This window comes from Colossoma macropomum, unplaced genomic scaffold (assembly GCF_904425465.1).
Source record: "Colossoma macropomum unplaced genomic scaffold, Colossoma_macropomum, whole genome shotgun sequence".
In the NCBI taxonomy this organism is placed as follows: domain Eukaryota; kingdom Metazoa; phylum Chordata; class Actinopteri; order Characiformes; family Serrasalmidae; genus Colossoma; species Colossoma macropomum.
The window spans coordinates 2,658,975-2,684,221 of record NW_023494809.1 but is presented as its reverse complement, the minus strand read 5'-3'; the positions used below and the strand labels follow the sequence as shown (position 1 = coordinate 2,684,221).

The following is a 25,247-nucleotide window of genomic DNA, read 5'->3' as shown; positions in this document are numbered from 1 at the left end:
TGTCTGAATCAGCAATGAAAGCCAGTTGTTCCCTCAACAGTAGCAGCTGATTTCCTAAGACCCATTGTTCGAGAAACAAGTCATCATAGCAGGAAACTATTACAAACCAGACTCCATTAAGCAGTCGTATCTGGGAGTGCATTTGAATAACAAGAACTTACAGTAAATGTGTGATGACGTCTGAAAAAAAGGGGAGGGGGGGACAAATACGTACAGGATCAGCGATATTACTACATGTCCGGTAATGCATTTGCATATCAGTGCTGTCCAAAGAAAAACATGTTACAGGAGAAGGAAACAACCTTCTGAACTTCAAGCTGTTTTGGAGCATTTCTATTGGTCACATAAGGAGTGTGTTTACATGCATTTAATGATCCGATAACTGCAGAAAATCAGATTTTGTCAGCAATCCGATCATCGTGTTTATATGCACTTGAGTAATCAGATAATGGGGAAACTCCGGGTCTGCACGAGTCAGACAATGATTAGATTTCTGCTTTGCAACCAGCCACTAAACTCACAGAAAGCGTGGCGTAAACGTAAAACTTCACGAACTGCTTTTAACATTGCACCACTTTACCTGAAAATATCAAGAACATGAAGAATATTTAAACCTTTATTTCATGTTTGGTTTCAGCGGCGCTCTAAAAGTGTTTTGCTGCATCTTGCGACATCCACCGCCTGTCCTCATAGATGCACAAACTGAGAAATCGGAAAGAAATCAGAGTAAGAGTTCACATGCACTGAGAAATCTGATTACTGAGCTAAAATCTAGCTCTCTTTAACAGATTTCTAGATCGAAGCATGGTGTTTACATGGCAATTTGAACAATCGGATAACTGCAGAAATCCGATTATGATCGGATTATTGAGTGCACATACTCTAGGTAAAGGACACCTGGCTTGTTGAAATGAGGTTGAAAAATAAAAATGTGTTTTTTTGGTAAGCGACGACATGTTCACCTACTGAGGCTGCAGAAGCCTAGCCTGCATATTCACATCAAAGTTATAGGAGTGTTTCATCAAAGGGGTCTGCTTTTTGTACAAGGCAAAATGCAGGGCAGCCAATCAGAGCAGAGATCATTTACATATATGAGTCTAAAAGAACAGTGAATAGACTAACCTGTTGATTCTAAGAGATACAGAAGAACAGCAATCGTGAAAAATAAATCATGACTGAATTTAGCACTTAAAACTAGGGCTGCAAAATGTAATTGATATCATATCAGTATTGGCAGAAAACTGCTTTAAAATATATTCGGAAAAGGACGGATTTGACCAATATTTCAAAATATATTTAATGACGTATTTATTGTACTCCAGAATGTTTAGGTGAAGTCAGGCAACTGTGCTAAAATGTATTCATTTAATTCATTTTACTGTCTCTGCAACCCCCTATAAATATAGGTTTTATTTAGTGTTGCACCGATATCGATTCTGTATTGGTACCGTAACAGGAATACCGATATATATGACCGATACTGACGCATGAATACGCGCCAGTAGTCGGAACTTAACAACACGTCGGCGGTGTGGGACGACAAGCAGCGGTAAAAGCAGTTTTGGTGAGAAAAACCCACTAACGGAGCCACTAACCTATACAGCTGAGCTGCTTCTTTCAGTAATCACTCGTCCGCCCCGTGTGGTCACTAACACACTGAGTTAATGTTATTGAGAGAGGAGCAGAAACCGCAGGACTCTCGGCGTAATGATAGCACTTAGCCTCAATTTAGCCTTTAGTATAGCAGCCCGTTAGCCAGGCCTGTGCGTCCACTAGCCCTGCCTGTGTTTTGCCTTCATGAGTCAGCTGTATCACTCATCAGCGGGGTCTCGTCGCTTCAACAAAGCCAGAAAAAACAATGAAAGTCGCTGATACTGACAGCAAGAACGACTGATATTTACTGAACTGACGCTCAGAGATGCAGCGCGAGTTAACAAGACGCTCGTATGAGACAAACAATTTTAGAAATTTGGATGTGAAACAACATTCAGCTCCGTTTTTGAGCCAGAGATGCTGCTGTTTGCTGATGTGTAAACACCACAGGTTTATCTGTTTACTGTTCAGCTCTGCTTTTTTCACAATAAATATCTTTTACATTTACTTAGATTGTTATACATGTTTTTTACTACTAATTATACGGGGTGATTCAAAAAGATTCATCTGGTTTCAAAGCGCCATATTTTTTACAACCGTGAGGCGCCTAGGAACCAATCACATACCAATTGAAAGAGGGGATCATAGAGTTTCTGACTGTCAGTGGAAGATGGCTCCCTTCAGTCTGAGAGGAGATGAGACCCCTGAGCAGAAAGCGTTCTGCGTTCTCCACTTCAATAAGAGTGAATCCGTCATAACTGTGCAGCGTGATTTTCGTGGGCAGTGAACCTCCAACAGCTCAGAGCGTTCGGCGTTGGTTCCACAACACTGGATGATCTCCACACTGAAAGAGCCGTGAGTGCAGCGACACCCGACGTGCTCAATCCAGTATGGGATGAATTTGACTATGGCGTTGATGTCTGTACAGCTGGAGGAGGTTCATACTGAGACCTTGTAAAATAACATTATAAACTTTATGCTCATTTAAAACCATTTACAGTTTACTGCATTGTTCTGTAATGATTTACAAGTGAAATAAATCACTTTGAAATCAGATTAATCTTTTTGAATCACACTGTATGACAGTAAATACTACATTTATACAGTAAATAAACAAAAATAATTTCTTAAGCATCTAATAAATATAATCTGACAAGTAAATGCCATATAGCCGTGCTGAGTATGTTTTATTTGTGACGCAGAACACAGATTTGACCAACATAAGATATTTTAAAACTGTAACTGTATAAATATCAGGACTAGGTAAGTTAGGTGAGATAGAGTTAGTATCGGTACTCAACATCGGCCGATACTAAAAGAGCAGGTATCGGTATCGAAAGGAAAAAGTGGTATCGGTGCATCTCTAGTTTTATTTCTCCAAAATGCTCATCCAGGTAAATCTTGTTGCGATTTTTACATTTACAGAGTGATTATGTATTGGCACCAGCAGGTTTGTACATAAAAATATCCGATATTAGCATTAGCCACAATTCCTAAAGTGGTGCATCTCTACATAACACCACACAGCTACCACTGGAGGCAAAAGAGAAAAGAAAAACATAAAATATGGGCCCTTTAAAGGAGAACCGCACCATTTTGAACAATTTCTGAATAATTCAGTCCTTGAGATTCACCCAGTCATTCAGAGTAGTCTGATGTGAAGTGATTCATCGTAAAGAAACTTATAGACTCAGATGTCTTTACAGTGGTGGTGATAGGAACCAGCATATCTAACCACTTCATGTAATAGCTTTCTGTGAAGGAGCTGTTAGAGGTGAACGTCTGGTTCCTATCACCACCACTGTGAGCAATTCTGACGTGGTAAGTTTCTCTAGAACTGACTGTTTCACACCAAACCACTCTGAGTGACTTTGTTTATGTCTAAATCGTGTAATTATGCGAATTTGTTTGAAAATATGGTGGAGTTCCCCTTTAATCGTGACGTCTGTGGTCAGTGTTTCCAGAAAACAGACAAACTAAACTATTCAGCAAATGAAAACAGATTGCAGACACACACACACACAGAGCCAGGAATCAAGGCCCTCAGGTGGTTGCGGATTTGCCCCAGACCCACCCAGCACTGCCCCCCTCACACAGCATGAGGGTAACAGAGCCTTCTGCTCCAGCAGAGGGGGGAGGGGGCATTTCAGCATGAAGCCAGTCATGGAGAAAGGGAGGATGAAGGCTGCTGTCTAAGGAAGAACCCCTTGCACATTTTTAGGTCACTGTTGTCCGCAGTCCCTGTGGATTTCCATCAAAATGGCCTAAACTTAGCAACCTAAAAAGCAGCACAACATCCTAAAGAATGTCTCACATCTGCTGCACTAACTTGGGTGGGTGGATGCAACGTTACAGAAAAGCGCGCCGAAAAAAATCTGGCAAGAAACAAACAAAACAACGCTGACCGGCAAATATTCACAGCAGAACGTGTCTGTATTATATTTTAGGTAGATTTTACTGAGGTAAAAAATGACAGGAGCATAACTGAACGAAACTGAAGTCAGCGTCTTATTCGAATTTTCCCGTTCCACCTTAAACGGCGATGTAACCGCTGCACCATTTAAGGTGGAACGGGAAAATTCGATGATATTTTATGTAGATTTTACTGAGGTAAAATTGACAGGAGCATAACTGAACGAAGCTGAAGTCAGCGCCTTATTCTAATGCTCCCGTTCCACCTTAAACGGCGATGTAACTGCTGCACCATTTAAGGTGGAACGGAAAAAAATCGATTATATTTTTGATAGATATAACTGAGGTAAAAATGACAGGAGACAGGAGCATAACTGAACGAAGCTGAAGTCAGCGCCTTATTCTAATGCTCCCGTGCCACCTTAAACAGCGATGTAACTGCTGCACCATTTAAGGTGGAACGGGAAAATTCGAATAAGACGCTGGCGAATAGGAAGCCGCTGAGGTGAACAGCAGCAAAATAACGTTAGACTCAGGTTTCACTGGGTACCTGAAAACAGATTTTGGTATTTTTTTAATAGTAAATAGTGTCAAGTGGCTCCATTGTTAGACTAATAAGCAAATGTTTGATATTTTCACACATCTCTAAGCGTTTCTAAGGTAGGTTATGGGTTGCGCGTTAGCCTGACTGAGATTCATCACAGCCCAACCGCCAACTCACAAAAAGTCGTTAGGAAAACGTACCGTGGAAGTGACCGTAACTCATGTTGGAAGGAAAAAAACAAATCAAAATAAGCCATTTTTATTAAGGCAGTCCTTTTAAATATAAGTATCTATCTAACTTATTCTTTCAGCAGGTTAGCTAGCCGGCTAGCTAATCTAGCGTACGTTACTTTCCTCTGTTGACTGGCAAAGCTAGCCTAGCTTTGTTACGGAGATCAGCGTCAGTCTTTAGCATCCATCTGCACTTTAACTGGTTTTAACGGCTCTTTTTCTTCCGTAACGCGGAGGCAAGACGGGAAAACCTGTCCGATATCACAGGTGAATCTCCTTACCTTTGGCATCGCTGTCTTCCCGCAAAGCTTCAGTCACTGCTTTCCAGATATCGCATCCTAAAAGGCAGAGCACGACCGCCACAGACCTGCTGATCCCCGTGAGCCGCATGATTGAACTTCGACAGAAAAACAGGTCTCTTTTCAACAACGGGCACTTTCTATAGCGCTACGACGCCGTCCGCGGTTCTGGTCCCGTCCATAATTCCGCGTATTTGTTGCTCATATCGTTCATGTCGTGACGGCTGACGAAGAACATCCAGTGCACATCCTCCTCCCCTCCTCCGAGACGCCGCTCAGCCGAGTGTGTGTGTGTGTGTTTTGGGCCAGGAGAAGTCCTGCACATCGGAGGGAAAGAGCGCCACCGGGTTAACCCTTCCCCTGTCCACAGAGCCAACTTCTGTGGCTCGATCCCGAATAGCTCCCTTACTCTCTATGTAGTGCACTTCGTAGGTCGTTAATAACGTTAATAATAACAACGTTAAGTAACGTTTCGGCGCTGAATCAGTCCATCTGAATTAATGTACTAATGTACTAATGTACTAAAAATAACGCGGGTTTCGATTCTGAATTAATGTACTAGACAATCCATAGTGAGCTATTTGGGATTGAGCCTAAAATAAAACCCCAGCGATGCACACAAAAATGACAGAGGAAGGGCGCCATCTGGCGGATGGCCGCAATAACAACATTCAGAACTTTTCAATTGAATATTAGTAATTGTGAATTCTTCTGTCTCTCACAACTGAAACAAATGCCCTATTCATCCACGTTATTGATTATAACCAAACTATTGATTTATCTCTTTGGCCTTTGGAGGGAGAGAAAGAGCGCCACCGGTCTAACTCTTCCCCTGTCCACAGAGCCAACTTCTGTGGCTCGATCCCGAATAGCTCCCTTACTCTCTATGTAGTGCACTTCGTAGGTCGTTAAAAATAACGCGGGTTTCGATTCTGAATTAATGTACTAGATGACCCATAGTTAGCTATTTGGGATTCATCCTAAAAAATAAAACCCCAGCGATGCGCTCAAAGGCAAAAAATGACAGGGGAAGGGCGCCGCCTGGCGGATGGCCGCAATAACAAAATTCAAAACTGAATATTAGTAATTGTGAATTCTTGTCTCTCACAGCTGAAACAAATGCACTATTCATCCACTTTATTGCTTAGAACCAAACAATTGCTGTATCTTCTTGGCCTGAAGTCTCTGAAGTGTTCCGCTCCGCCCCAAGTTTAACCCCTCCCGCTGTCGACGGAACCGTACTAAGCACAGAACCCATAATAAAATACGAACCTCTGTGGCTGAATCCCAAATAGCTAATTCCACATATAGTGCACTACGTGTGTCATCAAATAACAATGTCGTCTACATCCAATCAGTGCACTAGATGTCAGCCATTTGGGATTCGGCCCAAAATAAAACGCAGGCGTTGCTCCTACAGTCAAAAACTAAAGGAGAGTGGCGCCATCTGGCGGATGGCCGCGATAACAACAGTGAGAACTTTAAAAATTGCACTGATTTTTCTTTCTTTTTGTTGTTCTTTGGTACAGTTTGAGTAATTGTGCAACTGAAACAGACACATTCACTTTATTCCTTATAAATAAACTATTGCGTCACCCACTTGGCCTAAAATCTCCACACTGTTCTGTTTAAAGCTACCAGTTTAAAGGGGAATTCCACCCATTTCTCCGAATTTCTGCATAATTCGGTTGTTGAGTTCTTAAGAAACTTACCAACATTGATTTCCTTACAGTGGTGGTGATAAAAACCAGGGGTCACAATGTCTACAACACAAATATAGACATTTTATTTACCATCCAAAGCCACCAATGAACTTACACGTGTTTTTTGGGTTTTTCTCTACATCTTAAGTTTTCTTTACATCTTAACCATTTAATTATACAGAAAATTCCCCTCTCACCTTATCCTCTCCACAGAATCCATCAACACAAAACTCATAATAAAATGTCTGTGGCTGAGTCCCAAATAGTTCTCTTACTCCCTATATAGTGCACTACGTAGACCATTACATTGTAACGGCTTTTACATGTAATTAGTGCACTAAATATCCATCAGCGAGATAACTGGGATTCTCCTTGTTATGATACCAGTGACGCTCACACAGTCAAAATTTGACGCCGAAGGGCGCCACCTGGTGGATGGCTGCGATAACAAACTTGAGAACCTTCACTGAGAGTGGGAGAAGTCGCGTGCAAAAGTTTGGGTGCCCCTGGTCAAGCTACGTATTTTATTGATTTTCTAAGAGAAAATAACATCCTCTACAGTGAAACAGTCCACACTTCTGCACTCTCATTCGCTGAACTTAACATATTGTTCAAGAAGAAATGATACAGTGTAAAATGTGGCCTGAACAAAAGTTACGGCACATTTTATATTTTATATTATCCCCAATATGTCAGCAAATAAAGAGAAGGTGTACACTAAAATAAAAACAAAAATGAAAAAAATCCCTAAACATAAATTTAACTCCTGCAGTTTTTTTTATTTGTCAAACACAGAAAGATTTTACAAAGAAAGAAAACTTGTTAAAATTTGTTAATTCACAAATTTTGGTATCAGCAATCAGAAAGCGATATTTAATTAGTGCTGGTAAAAAAAAAAAAGACTTTTTCAAGTTGGCAAGATTTTGGTGCTCACTAGTAAGAACGAATGGCTTTTCCAATGGATTTTAATGGAAGGAACCAGTTTTACCAGTAAGAATGAAAGTCTAACCTGTGGCGATTCCATTTTCACAAGTGAAATTTCATAATTATTGCATGTCCAAACTGATTTCCTACCACTGTGACTAATGGAACAACACAGCAGTGGAATATAGAGAATAAAAAAACAATGCATATTTAAAATAGGCTATGAATTTTAGTTAAAAAAAGCCATACTTTGTTTATTATTATAATAAACAATTACAATTAATTCTAACAAATAAAACAATTAATGCCATTTATTTATCCAGCTTAGCGTTTAGCACTGGTATCATCTCACATTTAATAATGTGACCTAACGGTAGTATGTATAGTGAAAAGTGGGCCTAGTACAAAACCCTGCAGCGCACCATAAAGGATACTATGTTTTTCTGAGAAATGGATTTGGATCTAACCTGCAGGTTGAGGAACTCAAGAAAATATGAAGCTGTGTCATATATTTATTTAGAAAATATATATTTTTCTAATTATGCGTCATGTACTGCAGTAAAAAAAAATCCACCATCTAAATATTGGGTCAGCAGTGAGCTTTTGGTGGGTCTTTCCATTGATGGATGGAGTAAAGAGTGATAGATAAAAGGAGCAGCAAATGACTGGGACACAGTAGGCGTCTCTGCTGAAAAGCCAACTAAAATGTTTACAGCTTGTGTGAGTTACCCTCCAGTTCTTTATTGCATTGGACAAAAGAGTTCTTATCTAATCCATGATCACATCCACGTGTCAGTCAAGGATAAACCGCTGACACCTCAAGTAAAATTTCTCACAAGTGAAATTTCCCTAATAATAATAATAATAACAACAACAACAACATTTCCATAGAACCTTTCATACATAAAAATGCAGCTCAAAGTGCTTTACAATACACGTCACTGTTGTCGGAACAAAACATTGTATCTCCATTTTTTGTTGTTTTTCAGTTTTTGACATAATTTGAAAATACCTGTTGTTCTTTATATTGTGTGCAAATTTCATAATGAATGGACCAAAAGAAACAACTCAAAATGACTTGGAAAAATGTCTGGTTCCATTGACTTACATTGAAACTAAAGTTGGTTTTTCCTTCTCCTGTAAAGTTATTATTTTGGAGATACGAGGTTTTTTTCTGTCAACAGCGATATTAACAAGGCAGTGTTAACAAAATAGTGAACAGCAAACCATAGTAAAAAAAAACACCTCTGTTCAATAAAAGGTAAAAGGAATAAAGAAAGCAAGAAAGTGGAAAAAAAACAAAAGAAGTAAAATTCAAAACAGCAGAATAAATAAAATGGGATTGTACATTAATACAAAGGAACAAGACAAATAACCAATATAACGTTAAACTAAATAAAAATGTAGGTGCCTGATAAATATGAATATAATAAGTAAAGTTCCAAATCTTTCATGCAAGAAACAGAAAGCTGCTTCCTTCAGGAAACATTTAATAAAGTAATACTTGATCTTAAACTTGATTTGGGACACAGCCCATCAGGCTTTCTGAATGCAATCGGCAACCAGGTCAGTGATACTTAAACAGATAAAATATGTTGTGTCTTATCTGAACATGCAAGTACTCAGGTTACAGCTAGGCCTCTCACAGTCATGACACTGTAGCTGATGATTCATTGCCATATAAATAATTATGATGAACAATGTAGTTGTGTATTTTTGTTCATCTTATGCAACTATTAAAGCAGAAACCTCAAGTAGCCAAATTGGCTGATTGGTTGTCTTGTAACTACCTAGCTATTCATACTTAATAACTCCCAGCTGGCAACAGAAACAGCTCAAGCTCAAATAAATAAACATGACTCGGTACTTTTGGTGTTTACATGAGACCCACGAAGCGTCTTAATGAAAGCATTTTCAGCTTTCTTTAATTTACATACTATGTGCGTCACCCGAACTGGTGAGAAATAACCAGTCCACATTCTGTTGCCACATAAACATATGACTGTGAAAGACAACAACTGTGCAAGAGAATTGTGATAAAATAACTGTGAACAGCTCAAATAACGGCAATCCGACAATTACACTGATCAGACATAACATTATGACCACCTCCTTGTTTCTACACTCATTGTCCATTTTATCAGCTCCACTTACTATATAGGTGCACTTTGTAGTTCTACAGTTACAGACTGTAGTCCATCTGTTTCTCTGCATACTTTGTTAGCCCCCTTTACCCTGTTCTTCAGTGGTCAGGACCCCCATGGACCCTCACAGAGCAGGTACTATTTGGGTGGTGGGTCATTCTCAGCACTGCAGTAACACTGACGTGGTGGTGGTGTGTTAGTGTGTGTTGTGCTGGTATGAGTGGCTCAGACACAGTAGTGCTGCTGGAGTTTTTCAATGTTAAAAAGTAAGACTGCACACACCACAATCTGATTTCAATTAAAATTAAGTATCTTCTACTTACAAACACACATTGCACAAAATCTTAAACAGTTTCAGCAGTAAATGTGTTTTTTGACAGTTAAAAACTCAATAAAACACAAATAATTACAGTAAAAAGTAACAATTTCTTGTTTTTTTTTTAAGCTATAAATATCTTCGTTAGCAGAGCACTGTTAGAAGAACACAGGCTTGGTTCCTGACTTCCCGCTACACCTCAGCCATGGCAGATACTGATTTAATTCAGTGAGGAACTGATCAGATAAACTAGGTATACGACAGTAGCTTTGAGTACTGGACTTTCTCAGAGAGAGCTTTGGAAATGTTTAAGCTAACACTACATAAAATCACAGTGAGTGCATTTACATGCACCTAATAATCTGATAACTGCAGAAAATTAGATTTTGTCAGTAATCTGTTCGACGCATTTACATCATCATTAGCACTTTTATTTATATACCACCTTTCTCATGCTCAAGGATGCTTTGAAGTCAAAGAACATGAACACATTAAAGAAGCACTATACAAACACTCAGATGTTTTCAGATAACAGAAAACTCCAGGTCTACATGAGTCAGGCCATAATCGGATTTCTGCTTTGCAACCGGCCAATGAATTTATAGAAATAGACGTGATGTAAATGCAGCTGAAAAACCATGGTTATGCTAAGGCTCTAAATATCAAGTAATTTTAGCAAAAAGTATGATTATACATCGTTTAGAAGTTTCTTTGAGCGTAGTTGGTTTCAGCGTCGCTCTTAAAGTGTTTTGTTGGTACAGCAGTACAGTACGCAGACTGAGGAAAGCGAAAGAAATCAGAGTAAGGGTATACATGAACTGAAAAATACAATCTAAGAAATCAGAGTATGCTGTTTACATGACTGCTTCAATCATCAGATAACTGCAGAAATCCATATCAATAATCAATGATCCAAATCAATAATCATGATCGGATTATTAATTGCATGTAAACGCACTCAGTGTTTTGTTAATGCTTACTTGTTTGTTAATGCTTTGTTATGCTACACTGTTAGAAATAAAGGTTCTATGCAGGTACATTTTTCATTCATCAAGGTACAGACAGTGTAAATGTTCCCTCAAAGGTACAACAGTGGTTTTAAGGTCCAATTGTGAATCTTAAATAAGGTTTTTCCAGGTGAAAAGTTCGTATTTGTACCTTTTCATAACTGAATGTTTTAAAACAGAACAGTAAAATAAAGGCCTGGAGACGAGACGGGGTGTGTGGAGTCAGTACAGCTTAGAGAATATCATTTCAGTGGATTATGTTACAGTTATGTTCCCTGACTAAAGGTACTGAGATGCACCCCTGAGGGTCCCACCCCAGTTACAAGAGTGGTACGGCCTAGTGACAGTTTAGTACCTTTATTTCTGAGATTGTAATGTTAGTATTTTTGTTTGAACAAATACATGATTAATGACTAGATAAACTGCTTTACATACTATTTTCCCAGAATACTTACATTTACCATATGTACTGTATATGATATCACTTTGAAACACATTTTTAAAAAAAAATTAGCTACAAGAAATTCATCCAAAAGTACAACATGCTTTTCTTATTGCTGCAGAAAAATGTGAGTTAACTGCACCTTCTCAATTCCACAAAAGGCTGGAAGGGCAGGATCTTCAGAGGAGAGAGACTACACAGGGTGTGGAAGAACGGAAAGACTTTCTCTGTGAAGCAGTGCTTGAATGTGTGGATAACGGTGCTGCTAAGAGGGTCTGAGAACTGCACTTCTCCAGTATTCATATCCAGATGAACTCTGACCACCTGGGGTTTTGCAGCCTCACTGAGAGGGACGTATGGCTCTGAAGGAGACCGAGCACACAGCCGCTTATTATCAAACCCAACAGCCCAAACTCCACTGGGGAAAACATTGTGCACTTTTCTATGGACGGACTCTGTGGCCACACCCACCATCCAGAAGGTGTTGTTTCCTACCTCAATGTCCCAGCTGTGCACCCCCACAGAGAAGCCTTCAGAGCCTAACACACACAAACACCTATCAAACCGCTCCGGAATGTCCGGACCCTTCTGGCTGTTCACATTGCTTACATCTTCCTGGTCATCGCTGAAGTTCATACTGGTCAGATCCGCGGACAGGACGAGCTGAGTATGAGCCGTGTGCTCATCCAAAAAAACAGGAGCTGAGGAGTCAAAGACATATTGTTTATAGCAGGGGTGCCCGACGGAAGGCCTGGAGGGTTTAGTTCCACACCTGGCTCTTAATATTCAGATGATTCTGAAGGCCTTGATTAACTGGATCAGGTGTATGTCTAATGCAGATGTCTAGGAGCCATCTTCTGGTGACAGTCTGAAACTCTATGACCCCCTCTTACAATTGGCATGTGATTGGTTCCTAAGTCCTCACGGTTGTAAAAATATGGCGCTTTGAAATCGGATGAATCTTTTTGAATCACCATGTATATTAATATTTAAACCAGTCAACAGTGTCTTCCTCATTTATAATATTTCAGATTCAAATCATAGATCTTGTCACTAACAATCCAGGACATTTCCAAGTAAAACTAATTCCAGCTTAAATAAGGTTTCAGCTAAGCTACACGGTGAAGTTCAACCTGATGTGAAGTAAAAACAGACTTACAGTATTTGATATTGTTCTTCATTTTCTCCCAGACTCTGAACTGCAGGTTTCCCAGGTACTTTGCCTCACTGATCACTTCTTTAGGAGCCACTTCTGGATCCATCTGCGTGCACTGGGCTCTGAAAAGTCAGAATTCAGGGGTGCGGGGTTTGGATTCAGAACTATGAGAGGAAAATGAAACAAAATGAGAAGCTAGAGGAATCCTACTTACTTCCCCAGTGTCTTCTCAAAGTTCTGTTGAAACCAGAAGAGATGTTTAGGATTAACGAAAAATATGCACTGCCACCGTAAAGAGCGAAAGAGAAGGAAATGCTTGAATTCTGACCTTTATGAACTTGCTATCTTCAGATTGTAGTTCCTTTTCAATGTCTGTAGCGGTTTTTGAGAGGGTCTCTTCCTCTTGATTGATTTTTTCAATTCTTTCCTTTTGCCTCTGTATTTTCTCCTTTGCTTCCTCCCGTAGTGTTTTTAGCATGGGTATCATTTCTTTTCCTAGAAACTGATGAAGTTTCGTAAACTCCTCCTTAATCTGTTTCTCTATGTGCTGGACTTGATTCTGATAAGATTAGCACAAATATCAGTCGGTCAGGTGTGCAGAAATTACAAATGCAATATACACCGATCAGGCATAACATTATGACCACCTCCTTGTTTCTACGCTCATTGTCCATTTTATCAGCTCCACTTACTGTATAGGTGCACTTTGTAGCTCTACAGTTACAGACTGTAGTCCATCTGTTTCTCTGCATACTTTGTTAGCCCCCTTTTACCCTGTTCTTCAGTGGTCAGGACCCCCATGAACCCTCAAAGAGCAGGTACTATTTGGGTGGTGGATCATTCTCAGCACTGCAGTAACACTGACGTGGTGGTGGTGTGTTAGTGTGTGTTGCGCTGGTCTGAGTGGATCAGACACAGCAGTGCTGCTGGAGTTTTTAAACACCTCGGTGTCACTGCTGGACTGAGAATAGTCCACCAACTAAAAATATCCAGCCAACAGCTTCCTGTGGGCAGCGTCCTGTGACCACTGATGAAGGTCTAGAGGATGACCAAACTGTGCAGCAGCAGATGAGCTATCGTCTCTGACTTTACATCTACAAGGTGGACCGACAAGGTAGGAGTGTCTAATAGAGTGGGCAGTGAGTCGACACAGTGTTTAAAAACTCCAGCAGCACTGCTGTGTCTGATCCACTCGTACCAGGGCAACGCACACTAACACACCACCACCATGTCAGTGTTACTGCAGTGCTGAGAATGATCCACCACCCAAACAGTACCTGCTCTGTGAGGGTCCATGGGGGTCCTGACCACTGAAGAACAGGGTAAAAGGGGGCTAACAAAGTATGCAGAGAAACAGATGGACTACAGTCTGTAACTGTAGAACTACAAAGTGCACCTATATAGTAAGTGGAGCTGATAAAATGGACAATGAGCGTAGAAACAAGGAGGTGGTCATAATGTTATGCCTGATCGGTGTAAACACAGAGTTTATTAAGCTGGTTTATTAGGTACACCTTCCTAATAGGTCCACTATATACTTGTACAACTAATGACTGTTGCCCATCTGTTGCTGCACAATTCATCATCCCCCTTCTACCATATCCATCAGTGAAAGGGGACCACCACAGATTCACTGCTGACCAGATATTATTTAGGTGGTGGACCATTTTCAGCACAGCAGTGCTGTTTGGTTATTACTTAAACTGGAAATTTGGTGTAAAACACACTTTACTTCTATAGGCTATGTAATTTTCATGTTATTTATATAATCATATCCTGAACAACAGAAAATGCCTTTAATCCTTTCAGACCTGCACTCTACAAGATGGGTAAGGCATGTGTTTTTGACAGTAAAATCATTTAAAGAGAACATGAAACTGGATCCCATTTTGTGAGATGGCAGATTCAATAAATAATTTTCATTAAAATGATTTGAATATGCTGATAGGCGTCATAGCCGGACATATGCCACTCATTCTCACCTTGATGTGGTCAATATTTTGATGGTAGTTAAGCTGGGCATCTTGGAAGTTCTTCGATTTGGCGGTCACAATCTTCAGTTCACTCTCAAGCGTTTTCTATAATCAAGAAACTTTAAATTACAACAGACTTCAAACTTTGATTTAGTAGACACTAATTTGATTCACTGTACTAGGTAAGGAAACACAACAGTGTTCGAGTTACACTCTGGCTTGAGACTTTGGGGTGGCTTTTCAAGATGTACCTGGGGGTTTGGACACCCTACTAAGTCAGTAACACCTTGCAAAGGCTTTTTGTAGCCGTTTAGAAATTTTCAGAATTTTTTTCGTTGTAGGACGCTTCTAGTTCTGTGATATTTTTGGGCCATCTTGCATGTACAGCATGTTTAAGATCTATCCACAGATTTTCAGTTAGGGGTCTCTGCGTTAACTGAAGAAGCTCATGATGGATTCTGAGGTGTTTTAGATCATTGTTCAGCCTCTTCTCAGCTTCAGTTTGTGCCACAGGCTGCCAAACAACCCCAGAGCATAATGGATCCATCTCCAGGCTGAATAGTTGTATGCATAGAGGTAAAATACAGCTTGTTTTTAATTCTGTTTGGCTTGCAATGTCTTACATCAATACAGGTAGCCTGCTCAGTTTTCCTTGCTTTTAAAACCTTGTTGAACACCTGAAAATGGGGACCAAGCTCAATCTGCTACAACAGAGGCATAGGATAGATGCCACTAATTGTACCGACTACATTTCCCATGAGTCTGTCGTGCGCAAGGTGACTGAAAATACAGTTCTCTATGGATTTAGGCATAGTCGTAGTTTACGATGGTGTTTTAGGGCCACTGTTAATAAAAATAAAAATAGACTTTGAGAATAAAGTCGCAATATTTAGGGAAAAAAGTTGTAATATTTCGAAAATTAAGTCATAATATTCTGAGAATAAAGTGGGCTGCTGTACTGTAGGGGGGCTGCTGTACTGTAGGGGGGCTGCCATAACGGGTTGGGGTCTCGGTTGCTGTACTGGCGCCGGAGCTCCACTCACTCCTGTCTCTCTGTGGATCATTTTGATCATCATTCTCACTGTCTGTGAAACTTCATGCCCTCTTTGAATGGGGGGAGATGTAGCCCCCGAGAGCCATGTAGACAACCCTGCCTGAGATTCTCCTTCAACAACACAGACAGACAGTTTCCTCCGAGTCCGTCTGGCTCTTTATTCTAGATAAACTCAGTTTCCTGCTCAGCCGTTTCAGCCGGTTCTTATACTAATAACAGGCTGGTGCTGATGTGCAGGAGAGACAGGGAGACTGAGTGTTTCTTTATGGGTGAATCGATATGAAAGTAGAACTCCACCAACTCACCGCCCCTCATTTAACACGAGGAGGTGCTGCTTCCCTTCGCAAAGCCTTTGTTCACAATATTGCGACCTTTCCTGGTATTAATGCCACTTTAATGTCTAATTCTACCACTTTTTTCTCGAAATAGTAAGACTTTTTTCTCGCAAATATTACGACTTTTATCATGCAAATATTACGACTTTTATCTCGCAAATATTACGACTTTTTTCTCGAAATAATGCGACTTTTTTCTCGAAATAATACGACTTTTTTTGTTGCAACTATTACTTTTTTTGGCAAATATTACGACTTTTTTTCTCGCAAATATTATGACTTTTATCTCGAAATAGTGCGACTTTTTTCTCGAAGTCTACTATTTTCATCTTTATTAACAGTGGCCCTAAAACGCCGTCGTAGTAGTTAAACCGTGATATATATGTATATATTTTATTATTAACAACCAAATCAATCACAGCTCAGTTAAAAAGCCGTAAAGATGCGCTGAGTCTACTTTACCACAGTGACAAAAACAAACGGAAACGCGGGAAAATGTTCAATCGCGCGCGCGCGCGCTTTTACGTGACGTCCACCCTATAGCATTATTAACAAGAGCGGAAACAGGATCATACTATTACAAACGGTTACAAATATCAGTAGATACGACCACCGCCACCTCTCACAGCCCACCTTCAGCTCAGCCGCGATCTCCTCGACAGGACGGAATGTGTGGTGCTGGTGCAAGAGCGAGTCTCGACACACCACACACACAGGCTGAGCCTCGTCCACGCAGTACAGCTTCAGCCTTTCTCCGTGAATATCACACAGCGTTTCTGGGTCTTCCTGGACCTCCTGGAAGGTCTGACTCAGGTTTCTCAGGGCCAGGTTAACGGGAGGGTCCCTAGAGCACGGTTCCCTGCAGAGCGGACACTCCCGGGTGCGTTTAGATCTCCAGTACCGCCGAACACAGCGCCGGCACACGCTGTGACCACAAGAGAGGAGAACCGGCTCCTTAAAAATGTCACAGCACACCGGGCAGGTGAAGTCCTCCTCACTGAAGGCTCGTTTAGAGGCCATTGAATGTCTCGGGTTCAGCCGGCCACCGAGCTAGTTTAATCAACAGGTGTTTGAGGAGAACGAAACTAAATTTGGCGGGATTAGACCCAGAGCGGCTGAACCTGTTTCAAGGGGCGTCAACATGTGGCGGCACACCTCGTTATTAGAACAGAACTCCAGCAGCACTGCTGCCACAAATAGCTTCAGTTCAGTCCTCAGCTAGGAAATCACAGACACTTCATGAGTTGATGTCGAATACATGGTGCTCCTTTGTTACAGCCTACCCCACTACCGGGGAAGGTTGTAACACATGCTGGGGCAAGTTGTCACAGTTAGACAAAAGAGGCAAAAAACAGACCACACCATGCAATATGCTTCAAAAAGAGGTTTACCGAAATAAAATAGGGTCATTCTACAGAAACGTCCACTTTTCTATCTCTCCATAGGAGTCACTGGTGTTACTGATCGTCGTGAGATTTTTTGTCATGCAGTAACACCAGTGACACGACTCCTGGGGAACTTTCATTATATATTTTATAATATTTATTTGGCATTTGTTTTCTTTTTCTCTCTATGACAGAAAACCTGTGATATGTTGTTCTTTGAACAACCTTTTAAATTGGTTCTGTATAGCAACAAAAAGGGTTCTGCTATTGTTCGGCTATACAAGTCATAGAACACTTTTTTTGGTACTAAATAGAACCCTATTTGCTAGGAGTGTAGCTAATTTAGTAGGCTGGCCAATTGTATGACCTAGCAGAGTTAATGGTGTTACCAGTCCTCACTGGTGTTACACATAAGAAAGGAAACACCAGAGACATTTTAATGAAAAATGCATTTTACAAAATGTCTGCTACAGAGCATCAAACCACATGTTGTCAATCATGGAATATCCACTAAAATATGTAATTTAATCCATTTGTATTCTATTTTTTTTCACAATTACCTCAGAATAAAGTCGGTCACACCAGTGACTTCAGCTAAAAGCTTCATATGAAATCATGAGCTAAATGAGAAAATCTCTGATAACTGAAAGACACAGTGGACTCACCATGTGCTTTTCTTCATAGATCCTCAGAAAATAGGTAAAAGGAAGTCAAGTGATGTCATCAGTGTGATTTTATTTCAAAAAAAAGAGATTTTTTGTTATGCGGTAACACCAGTGACACGACTCCTGGGGAACTTTCATTGTATATTTTATGATATTTATTTGGCTTTTGTTTTCTTTATTTCATTTAAATAATATATTTCATAGTCATGTATAGATTATTGCAGTTAAAATTGCAGAAAAACGTGTTTTTTTCTTCAAAATATGGCCTCAGCCTTCACACATGACTGTGAGGACGAGCTCTTCTGTGGTGCTTGGAATTCTAGATAATTGATTTAAAAACCAATATTGCTAAATTGAGGCTCAAGAAGGTGTAATTGTTAAAATAACTTATTGTTTTATTTTAAAATATAAATAAATTGTAACCCTAACATGTTTTTGAAGTGTAATATATCTGTAAACACTAGGGACACAAAAATGGACGTGTCTGTAGAATGACCCAATAACAGCCCCGCACAATGCTTTTCATCCCATGCTTGTGGTTGTTTCGTGTTTATATTACTGCCACTTGATATCCAAATTTTTTGATCTAAAAGAAGGTGGAGCAGAAAACCTACAGTACATAGATAAACAAAGTTTTTCAATTTGTCTAAGAAACAACAGATGAATCTAATATAAGTCATATGGTTTTATCTGTGGTAGTATAAGTACTAAACAAAATACAGTGTTGGTCAAAAAAAAAAAGACTTTTTTAAACCTCAAAATTCATTTTTTTCTCTATAGAATCTGCAGGTTGGGATCAGGGTGGAAGTGGGTAAAACCTGAAATCATCACATGAATCCTATCTAATCCCTGACTGGTGGAATTGGTGGTGTTACACCTCTCCCCATGTTACAACCATACCTGGTCTCCCCTAATGGTAAGCTGTTTATGTACCTTTATTCAGTGCTTATATCGAGCCTTGAACACTCAATGGACCATTGGAATGCACAAATAGTTCTTTGAATGTTTTTCTTTTCTCCATGATGGAAAACCTGTGGTGTATGGTTTTTTGAACAACCTTTTAAAATGGTTCTGTATAGCATCAAAAAGGGCTCTGCTATTGTTTGGCTATACAAGTCATAGAACACTTTTTTGGTACTATATAGAACCCTGTTTGCTAGGAGTGCAGGTAATTTAGCAGGCAGGCCAATTGTATGAGCTAGCAGAGTTAATAAAGGGAAGTTCCAACCATTTTTACAAATTTTAAAATGCTCGATTCTAGAGAAACTTACTGAGTCAGGTCTGTTCATAGCAGTGATAGGAACCAGACATCTGAAGTGTGTTTAATGCCCGGAAAAGCTCCCCCACAGAAAGCTATTACACAAAACAGTTATACATATGCTGCCTGAGATATTGTTTTACAATATATTTCCGAAATAAGGTTAAGGCCTAAAGCATGTTTATGTTAAATCCATTCGGCAGGAGTACAGGACAATGGTACTCCAAGACCTTTTTCAGCATGTGTGCCAACAAAGCAGATGTGTCTTATAAAGCAGTCGGTGAGTATAAAAGTGCTGTACCTGATACACTCACACCAGCACAACACACCCTACCGTCCCACTACTGCTGTGCTAAGAATGCCCCACCATCAAATAACATTTGTTTAGCTGAGGTCCTACTGTGGTTCCTTTATATTGAAAGATGGGGTAGAGGGGGGCTGATGCAGCAACAGGTACAGTCAGTAGCTATTAACCTACAAAGAACATATAGATCATTCTACCGAATTGGTTCAAAGTCAAAGTTCAAAACACATTTCAGATTTCTAACTGACTTAGACTTTGGACTAAAATCTTAGTGCTTTGAATGACCCAAAGCCTTAGTTATGTCTATTTTATTAAAAATAAAACTCCAAACTGCAACTTTAACCATCTATAGCAAATGCTGAATTTAGCTGAGACTAAAGGATTAATTCACATTTATTTTAATGGAAAAACTAATAAAAATTAAGTTAAAGATTGAGTTCAAGCAAAAACATACCTTAAGCGAATAATCTTCAGTGCTGAATTGCTTAAACACTCGTATCTCCAAAATGGTAGGAAAAACCATACTTTACTTTTAATGTAAATCAATGGAACCAGACTTTTTTCCAAGTCATTTTGGTCTATTCATCATGAAATCTACACACAGTGAGTGCGTTTACATGCACTTAATTGTTTGATAACTGCAGAAAATCAGATTTTGTCACTACTCAGATCACACGTTTACATGCACTTGAGTAATCAGATAATGGGAAACTTCAGGTCTACATGAGTCAGACAGTATTCAGATTTCTACTTTGCAACCAGCCCATAAACTCACAGAAGAAGACGTAATGTAAACGTAACGTAAAATCAAATTTGATGCCGCAACTTTTTTTCAAACATCGCCCCACTTTACCTGAAAATATGAACTTACATCATCTAGAAGATGAAGAATATTTAAATCCTTTATTTCGTGTTTGGTTTCAGCACTGCTCCAAAAGTGTTTTGCTGCCATGTCGCGTCATCCACCCTCTGTTCTCGCACCTGCGCAGACTGAGAAATCCGAAAGAAATGAGAGTAAGAGTTCACATGCACTGAGAAATGTGATTACTGAGCTAAAATCCAGCTTCCTTTATCGGATTTCTTAATCGGATTTCTAGATTGGAGTACGGTGTTTAGATGGCAATTTGAATAATTGGATAACGGCAGAAATCCGATTATGATCGGATTATTCAGTGCATGTAAACGCGCTCAATGTAAAGGGCAACAGGCATTTTCAAATTATGTGAAAAACTGAAAAACAACACAAATTGAGATACAAGGTTTTGTTCCGACAGCAGCAACATAAAGACCTGAGGGCCATCACGTTATTTTATAGCATAATAATAAATGTTATCTCACCTTATTGATGCTCAAACACTCAACAAGCAATCACGCTTTTTTCACAGATGTAGTTTGATAATATAAAGAGGAAAATATAAACAAGAAAAAAAGCTAACCGTGAAATGTGTACCTTGAACAAAGGTACTTTGTTTTCTAAAAACATTTGCATTACATATTTTTACACTCGTCGAAATTGATTCTCTTGAGCAAAGCATTCTTTTAACTGCATGTATAGAAGGAATGTATTATTTTACAAGTCACAAATTAATACAAAAATAAAATGTATATATATAGAAGATTTGCCTATATGACATGACAAACCATGACATAAAAATTACTTCTATTGCAGCATCAAAATGACCATATGACTTAGCAGAGAATTACCCTGTTACCACCCTGTGTTTAATATAGCAAAATAGTCTCTCTGTAAATAAGGTGAAGTTTACTGTGGGATCTATACTTCTCTGAAATTCCTGCCATCCTGGACGTAGCCAGCCTACTGTAAGGGGTGGGTCTTTTTTACCCAAAAAGTGGCCCCTGTAAGTGCAGAGTATGCTATGTAGTACAATGACCTGATGCCACTATTACATCATTAACTACAGTAATCTGAGGGGCCTACTTTCTCCCCTAACCTCGTCCAGCACTTTCACCATCTGCAACAGCATTTATATTGCACCTGTTCTAAGAATATCTCAAAATAAACCTGAATATCATTGAAATACTTTCACCGAAATTTAGTTACTCTTATTTAGAATACTCCGATCGCATCTCATTGACTTCTGCAATAAAATGTTTTCAATCGACTGTGTCATTGCAAACAGTTGCCTGCAAAAGTTTGTATGCAAAACACCATCTAATTGCATATTTTGCTGATTTTCAAAGTTAAAATAAGTTCTTCGCAAGGAACAACCTAGAGAAGTTTTAGTGCACAATTTCTATTTACTTGTTGAGTTTAACATATTGGGGACATATAAAATGTGCCATAACTTTTACACTGGCCACATTTTATGTTTTATTTTTTTCCCAATACATAAAATTCAGCAAATAAACAGTAAGTATGCCTAAAATGACCAGGAGCACCTAAACATTTACATACAACTGCATCTTAAAATTAGTGCAAATAAAAACACAGCTAGGTCTGATGTTCTAGAAAGACTGCTTTGTTTACAGGTGTCATCTTGTTCTCGAAACCTTATTGGTTAAGCAGATTTTTATTTCCAGCTTTTACCGAATGAGTTGCTGCATAACTGCAGCATCCAAGTAAGAAATACATTACTTATTGAATTAAAAAGGTTTCTGTGTTAATCTTGATATAAGCAGCTGATATGATTTTATGACTATATTGTACAGATACTGTGTAAGTTACATTGAGTAACTTATGCAACTTTGTTGTCCAGAAGGGATCTTAACCTGATTTTACATTACTTACTTCCTTTTTTTTATCAGCAGGGTGACACGCATGGAGCCATGCACTGAAACAGTTGCATTATATCAGCTTAGCTCTAGGCTAAGTGTTATGCTAGTCAGAAAATCTTCATACATCTAGATGGCCACATGGTCATTCCAAGCACCACTGTCTTTATAACCCCCAGGCTGGACTACTGTAACATTATTTTAGCTGGATACTCCAATACATTACTAAATAATCTCCAGTGGGTCCAGAGTGCAGCTGCTAGAGTCCTTACAAGGACCAAAACGTTTGACCATATATCCCTCAATCCTGTCGTCATTACACTGGCTACCTGTTACATTTCGTGTAGAGTATAAGATCCTTCTCTTAACGTGTAAATCATTAAATGGCCACAACACTGTGTTATATGCTTGTAGCTCCTGCGTTGTGTAGGCTGATGCCGTATATGCAGGGTAAATATAAATGTCTGGTGTGGGAAATAATGCATAATCGGGACTCGAAGATAACTTATCGATTTGGTACAGATCAACACCTCCAGTCAGAATTGACTGCTCATGCACATACATAAATGATTCTGGCATATGTGCTGCCAGGGACTTTTGAAACTATGAATTAAAACAGCATTATGTATGATATTTTTTTTTTTTGTTAAAACAGAAAGAAGTAGAATTGGTAGATTGGTAGAAATGGTGTGCAGGCACTGCTGTGAGAGGCCCTGTAAAGCCTGAAATAGTCTGGCCAGATTTCACAGCCATACCACACCCCTTTATGTATTAACGTCACATGCACAAGCTCAAAAAGAAGGCCTGGCTTGATGTTTAGGACTCTAATACAAAATTAACATTTTGCTGATAAAGATATGATGGCAATAGTAGATAATTCACTTACATCCTCGGAAGACAACGTCCTTCTCCAAGTTTTGACTGAGTACTCTTTGAATACTCTTTCAGTGCTCTTGCAAATATCCGATGCATCCGCTTGTTGAGGTCCAAAGCACAGCTCATGTTGCAAAATGTTCTTGTGCACATTGCATGCAATTACACATTTCCACCAGAGAGGTCTCCAAATCCTTAAAACTTACATAGTACAGCTTTAGCTGCAATAGTAAAAATGAATGTGAAAGTAGCCGCCAGAAGTTACAGAGAAATGTCAGTTCGAGCAAATGAATTTATTGTTCACACAATTTATCATCATCATCATCATCATCAACATCATCATTGATAACATAATTGTAAATTTTCTTTTGTGCAAAGAGTTTTATTGAATGGCTGCTATAAACAGTGGTTTAATTGAATTAAGCAATTGAATTGAGTGAATTGCACTATTTGTCATGCCTTGGCAATGTTAAATTGAAGGACACGTCAATGGTTTTATGGTCCTATATGTAGACATATCTCTCTATGCATCCCCCTGTATTCATAACCTGCTAGCTAGCTAGGCTACCTGCCTTTGACCTAATTTTAAAGAAACAGTTTGGCAAGATGAGCTGAGCTGTTTAAGCAGTACTACAGGGGTAGGTTGCACCAACTGGTCTTAACTATTAAGTCGGTCTTAGCTAAGACCAGTTTTCAGAGCGGACTTTAAACCTGTTGCACCATCCGAAATTACGCCTAGGCCAAGGGTCAGCAACATGCAGCTCTTTTACTGTCCTGTTGTGGCTCCAGAGCAAAATAAGACTTTTAGGTGATAATGAAATAATCCTCCTTTGCAGTGAAATAAAGCTTTGCTGGGAATTCTAACACGCTGTTCTGACTTTGTTTAACATGGTCTTAAACGCTGGAATTCATGTATAACTGCTAATTCACCAACCTTTTATCTTGAAGATTGCTGGTCACATAGAAATGCAGACAACAATCTCATCTATAGTAACTATTAAAATGGCGTAGAAAGATTCAAGACGAATATCATTGAGATTTAAGAGATGAATGAACAGACTCGTTTGTATTTATATGGTTTCCCTATATGTTTAATCTGCAACAAGAAACTATTAACTACCAAAAAGTTGGACGTTGAGAGACAATTTAAGGAAACCATTCTACTTTTGCAGAAAAGTTTCCTGCCGGAGATGCAAGAAAAGCAGCTATAACTGCTAAAACTTAAAGCAGAGCAAAGTGAGTCTGCGTTTTTCGTTTATATATTACATTTTTTAGCCTATACTAGGACATTAGCACATACTGAGACATAATTGCAGCTAAGATGTTAAACTGTTACCCCAATAAAATGGACATAAAATGTTGTGGCTCCCAAGGTGGTTTGATTTCAGTTCATCAGATGAAAACTTGAATATTGATCAAATTATAGGGTCTGCTTTAAGAGCACTTCTCAAACTTTTTGAGCTGCAGCTGTCTAAATATGTATTTTGGGGTTTGTGACCCCCTCCCTCTCAACTCACCTCTGGAAGAAGATAAAATAATCATTTATCTTGGGTGTAACATTAACTTAACTCATAAAGCTTAATGGCATTTTTTCATATATCTGGAGTCTCGAAGTACGTCGCCTTGATATTAGTATCATATTACATAGCCTCCATAATGTGGACTTTTCTGATCGTTCAACACAGTTTTAACAATAAATGGTTTTAAACTCTGGAGTTAATGTAGAACTGCTAATTAACCACCCTTCAACCCTGTAGATTGGCACGCAGACTGCTGGCCACCATAGCAACGACAAAAATCTCGCCTAGCCAGTACCTAACAAAAAGACAAAGAGAAAGATTTAAGATGAATTTGGAGACGAATTGACTTATTTGCATTTATAATCACTCCGGCTGGT

General features: G+C 39.3%; 2 protein-coding genes across 2 annotated transcripts in view; both read right to left on the bottom strand.

Moving 5' to 3' along the window:
• Positions 1–5,389, bottom strand: part of fam171a1 (family with sequence similarity 171 member A1) — a 77,896-nt gene extending 72,507 nt beyond the window's left edge. Inside the window, exon 1 of the mRNA XM_036558541.1 lies at positions 5,061–5,389. Coding sequence (XP_036414434.1) covers positions 5,061–5,169 — 109 coding nt within the window. The 5' untranslated portion in view covers positions 5,170–5,389. The remainder of the gene's footprint in view (positions 1–5,060) is intronic.
• Positions 5,390–11,555: 6,166 nt separating this feature from the next.
• Positions 11,556–17,212, bottom strand: LOC118799001 (nuclear factor 7, brain-like). Its single transcript, XM_036558668.1, has 5 exons — positions 16,766–17,212; positions 14,753–14,848; positions 13,099–13,329; positions 12,774–13,007; positions 11,556–12,315 (listed from the first exon to the last, which is right to left on the bottom strand). Exons 1-4 carry the CDS (start codon positions 17,150–17,152, stop codon positions 12,981–12,983), a joined length of 741 nt encoding a protein of 246 aa, XP_036414561.1. The 5' UTR covers positions 17,153–17,212; the 3' UTR covers positions 11,556–12,315; positions 12,774–12,980.
• Between the last annotated feature and the right edge of the window lie 8,035 nt (positions 17,213–25,247).

What these genes read in the sequence shown, in the direction of transcription:
- LOC118799001 (XM_036558668.1), bottom strand. Translation starts at nt 17,152, where the DNA reads ATGGCCTCTAAACGAGCCTTCAGTGAGGAGGACTTCACCTGCCCGGTG. An exon ending in AAAATATTGACCACATCAAG is followed by an intron (nt 13,330 to 14,752) that starts GTGAGAATGAGT and finishes TAATCTTATCAG; the next exon opens with AATCAAGTCCAGCACATAGA. An exon ending in AAGATAGCAAGTTCATAAAG is followed by an intron (nt 13,008 to 13,098) that starts GTCAGAATTCAA and finishes TGGTTTCAACAG; the next exon opens with AACTTTGAGAAGACACTGGG.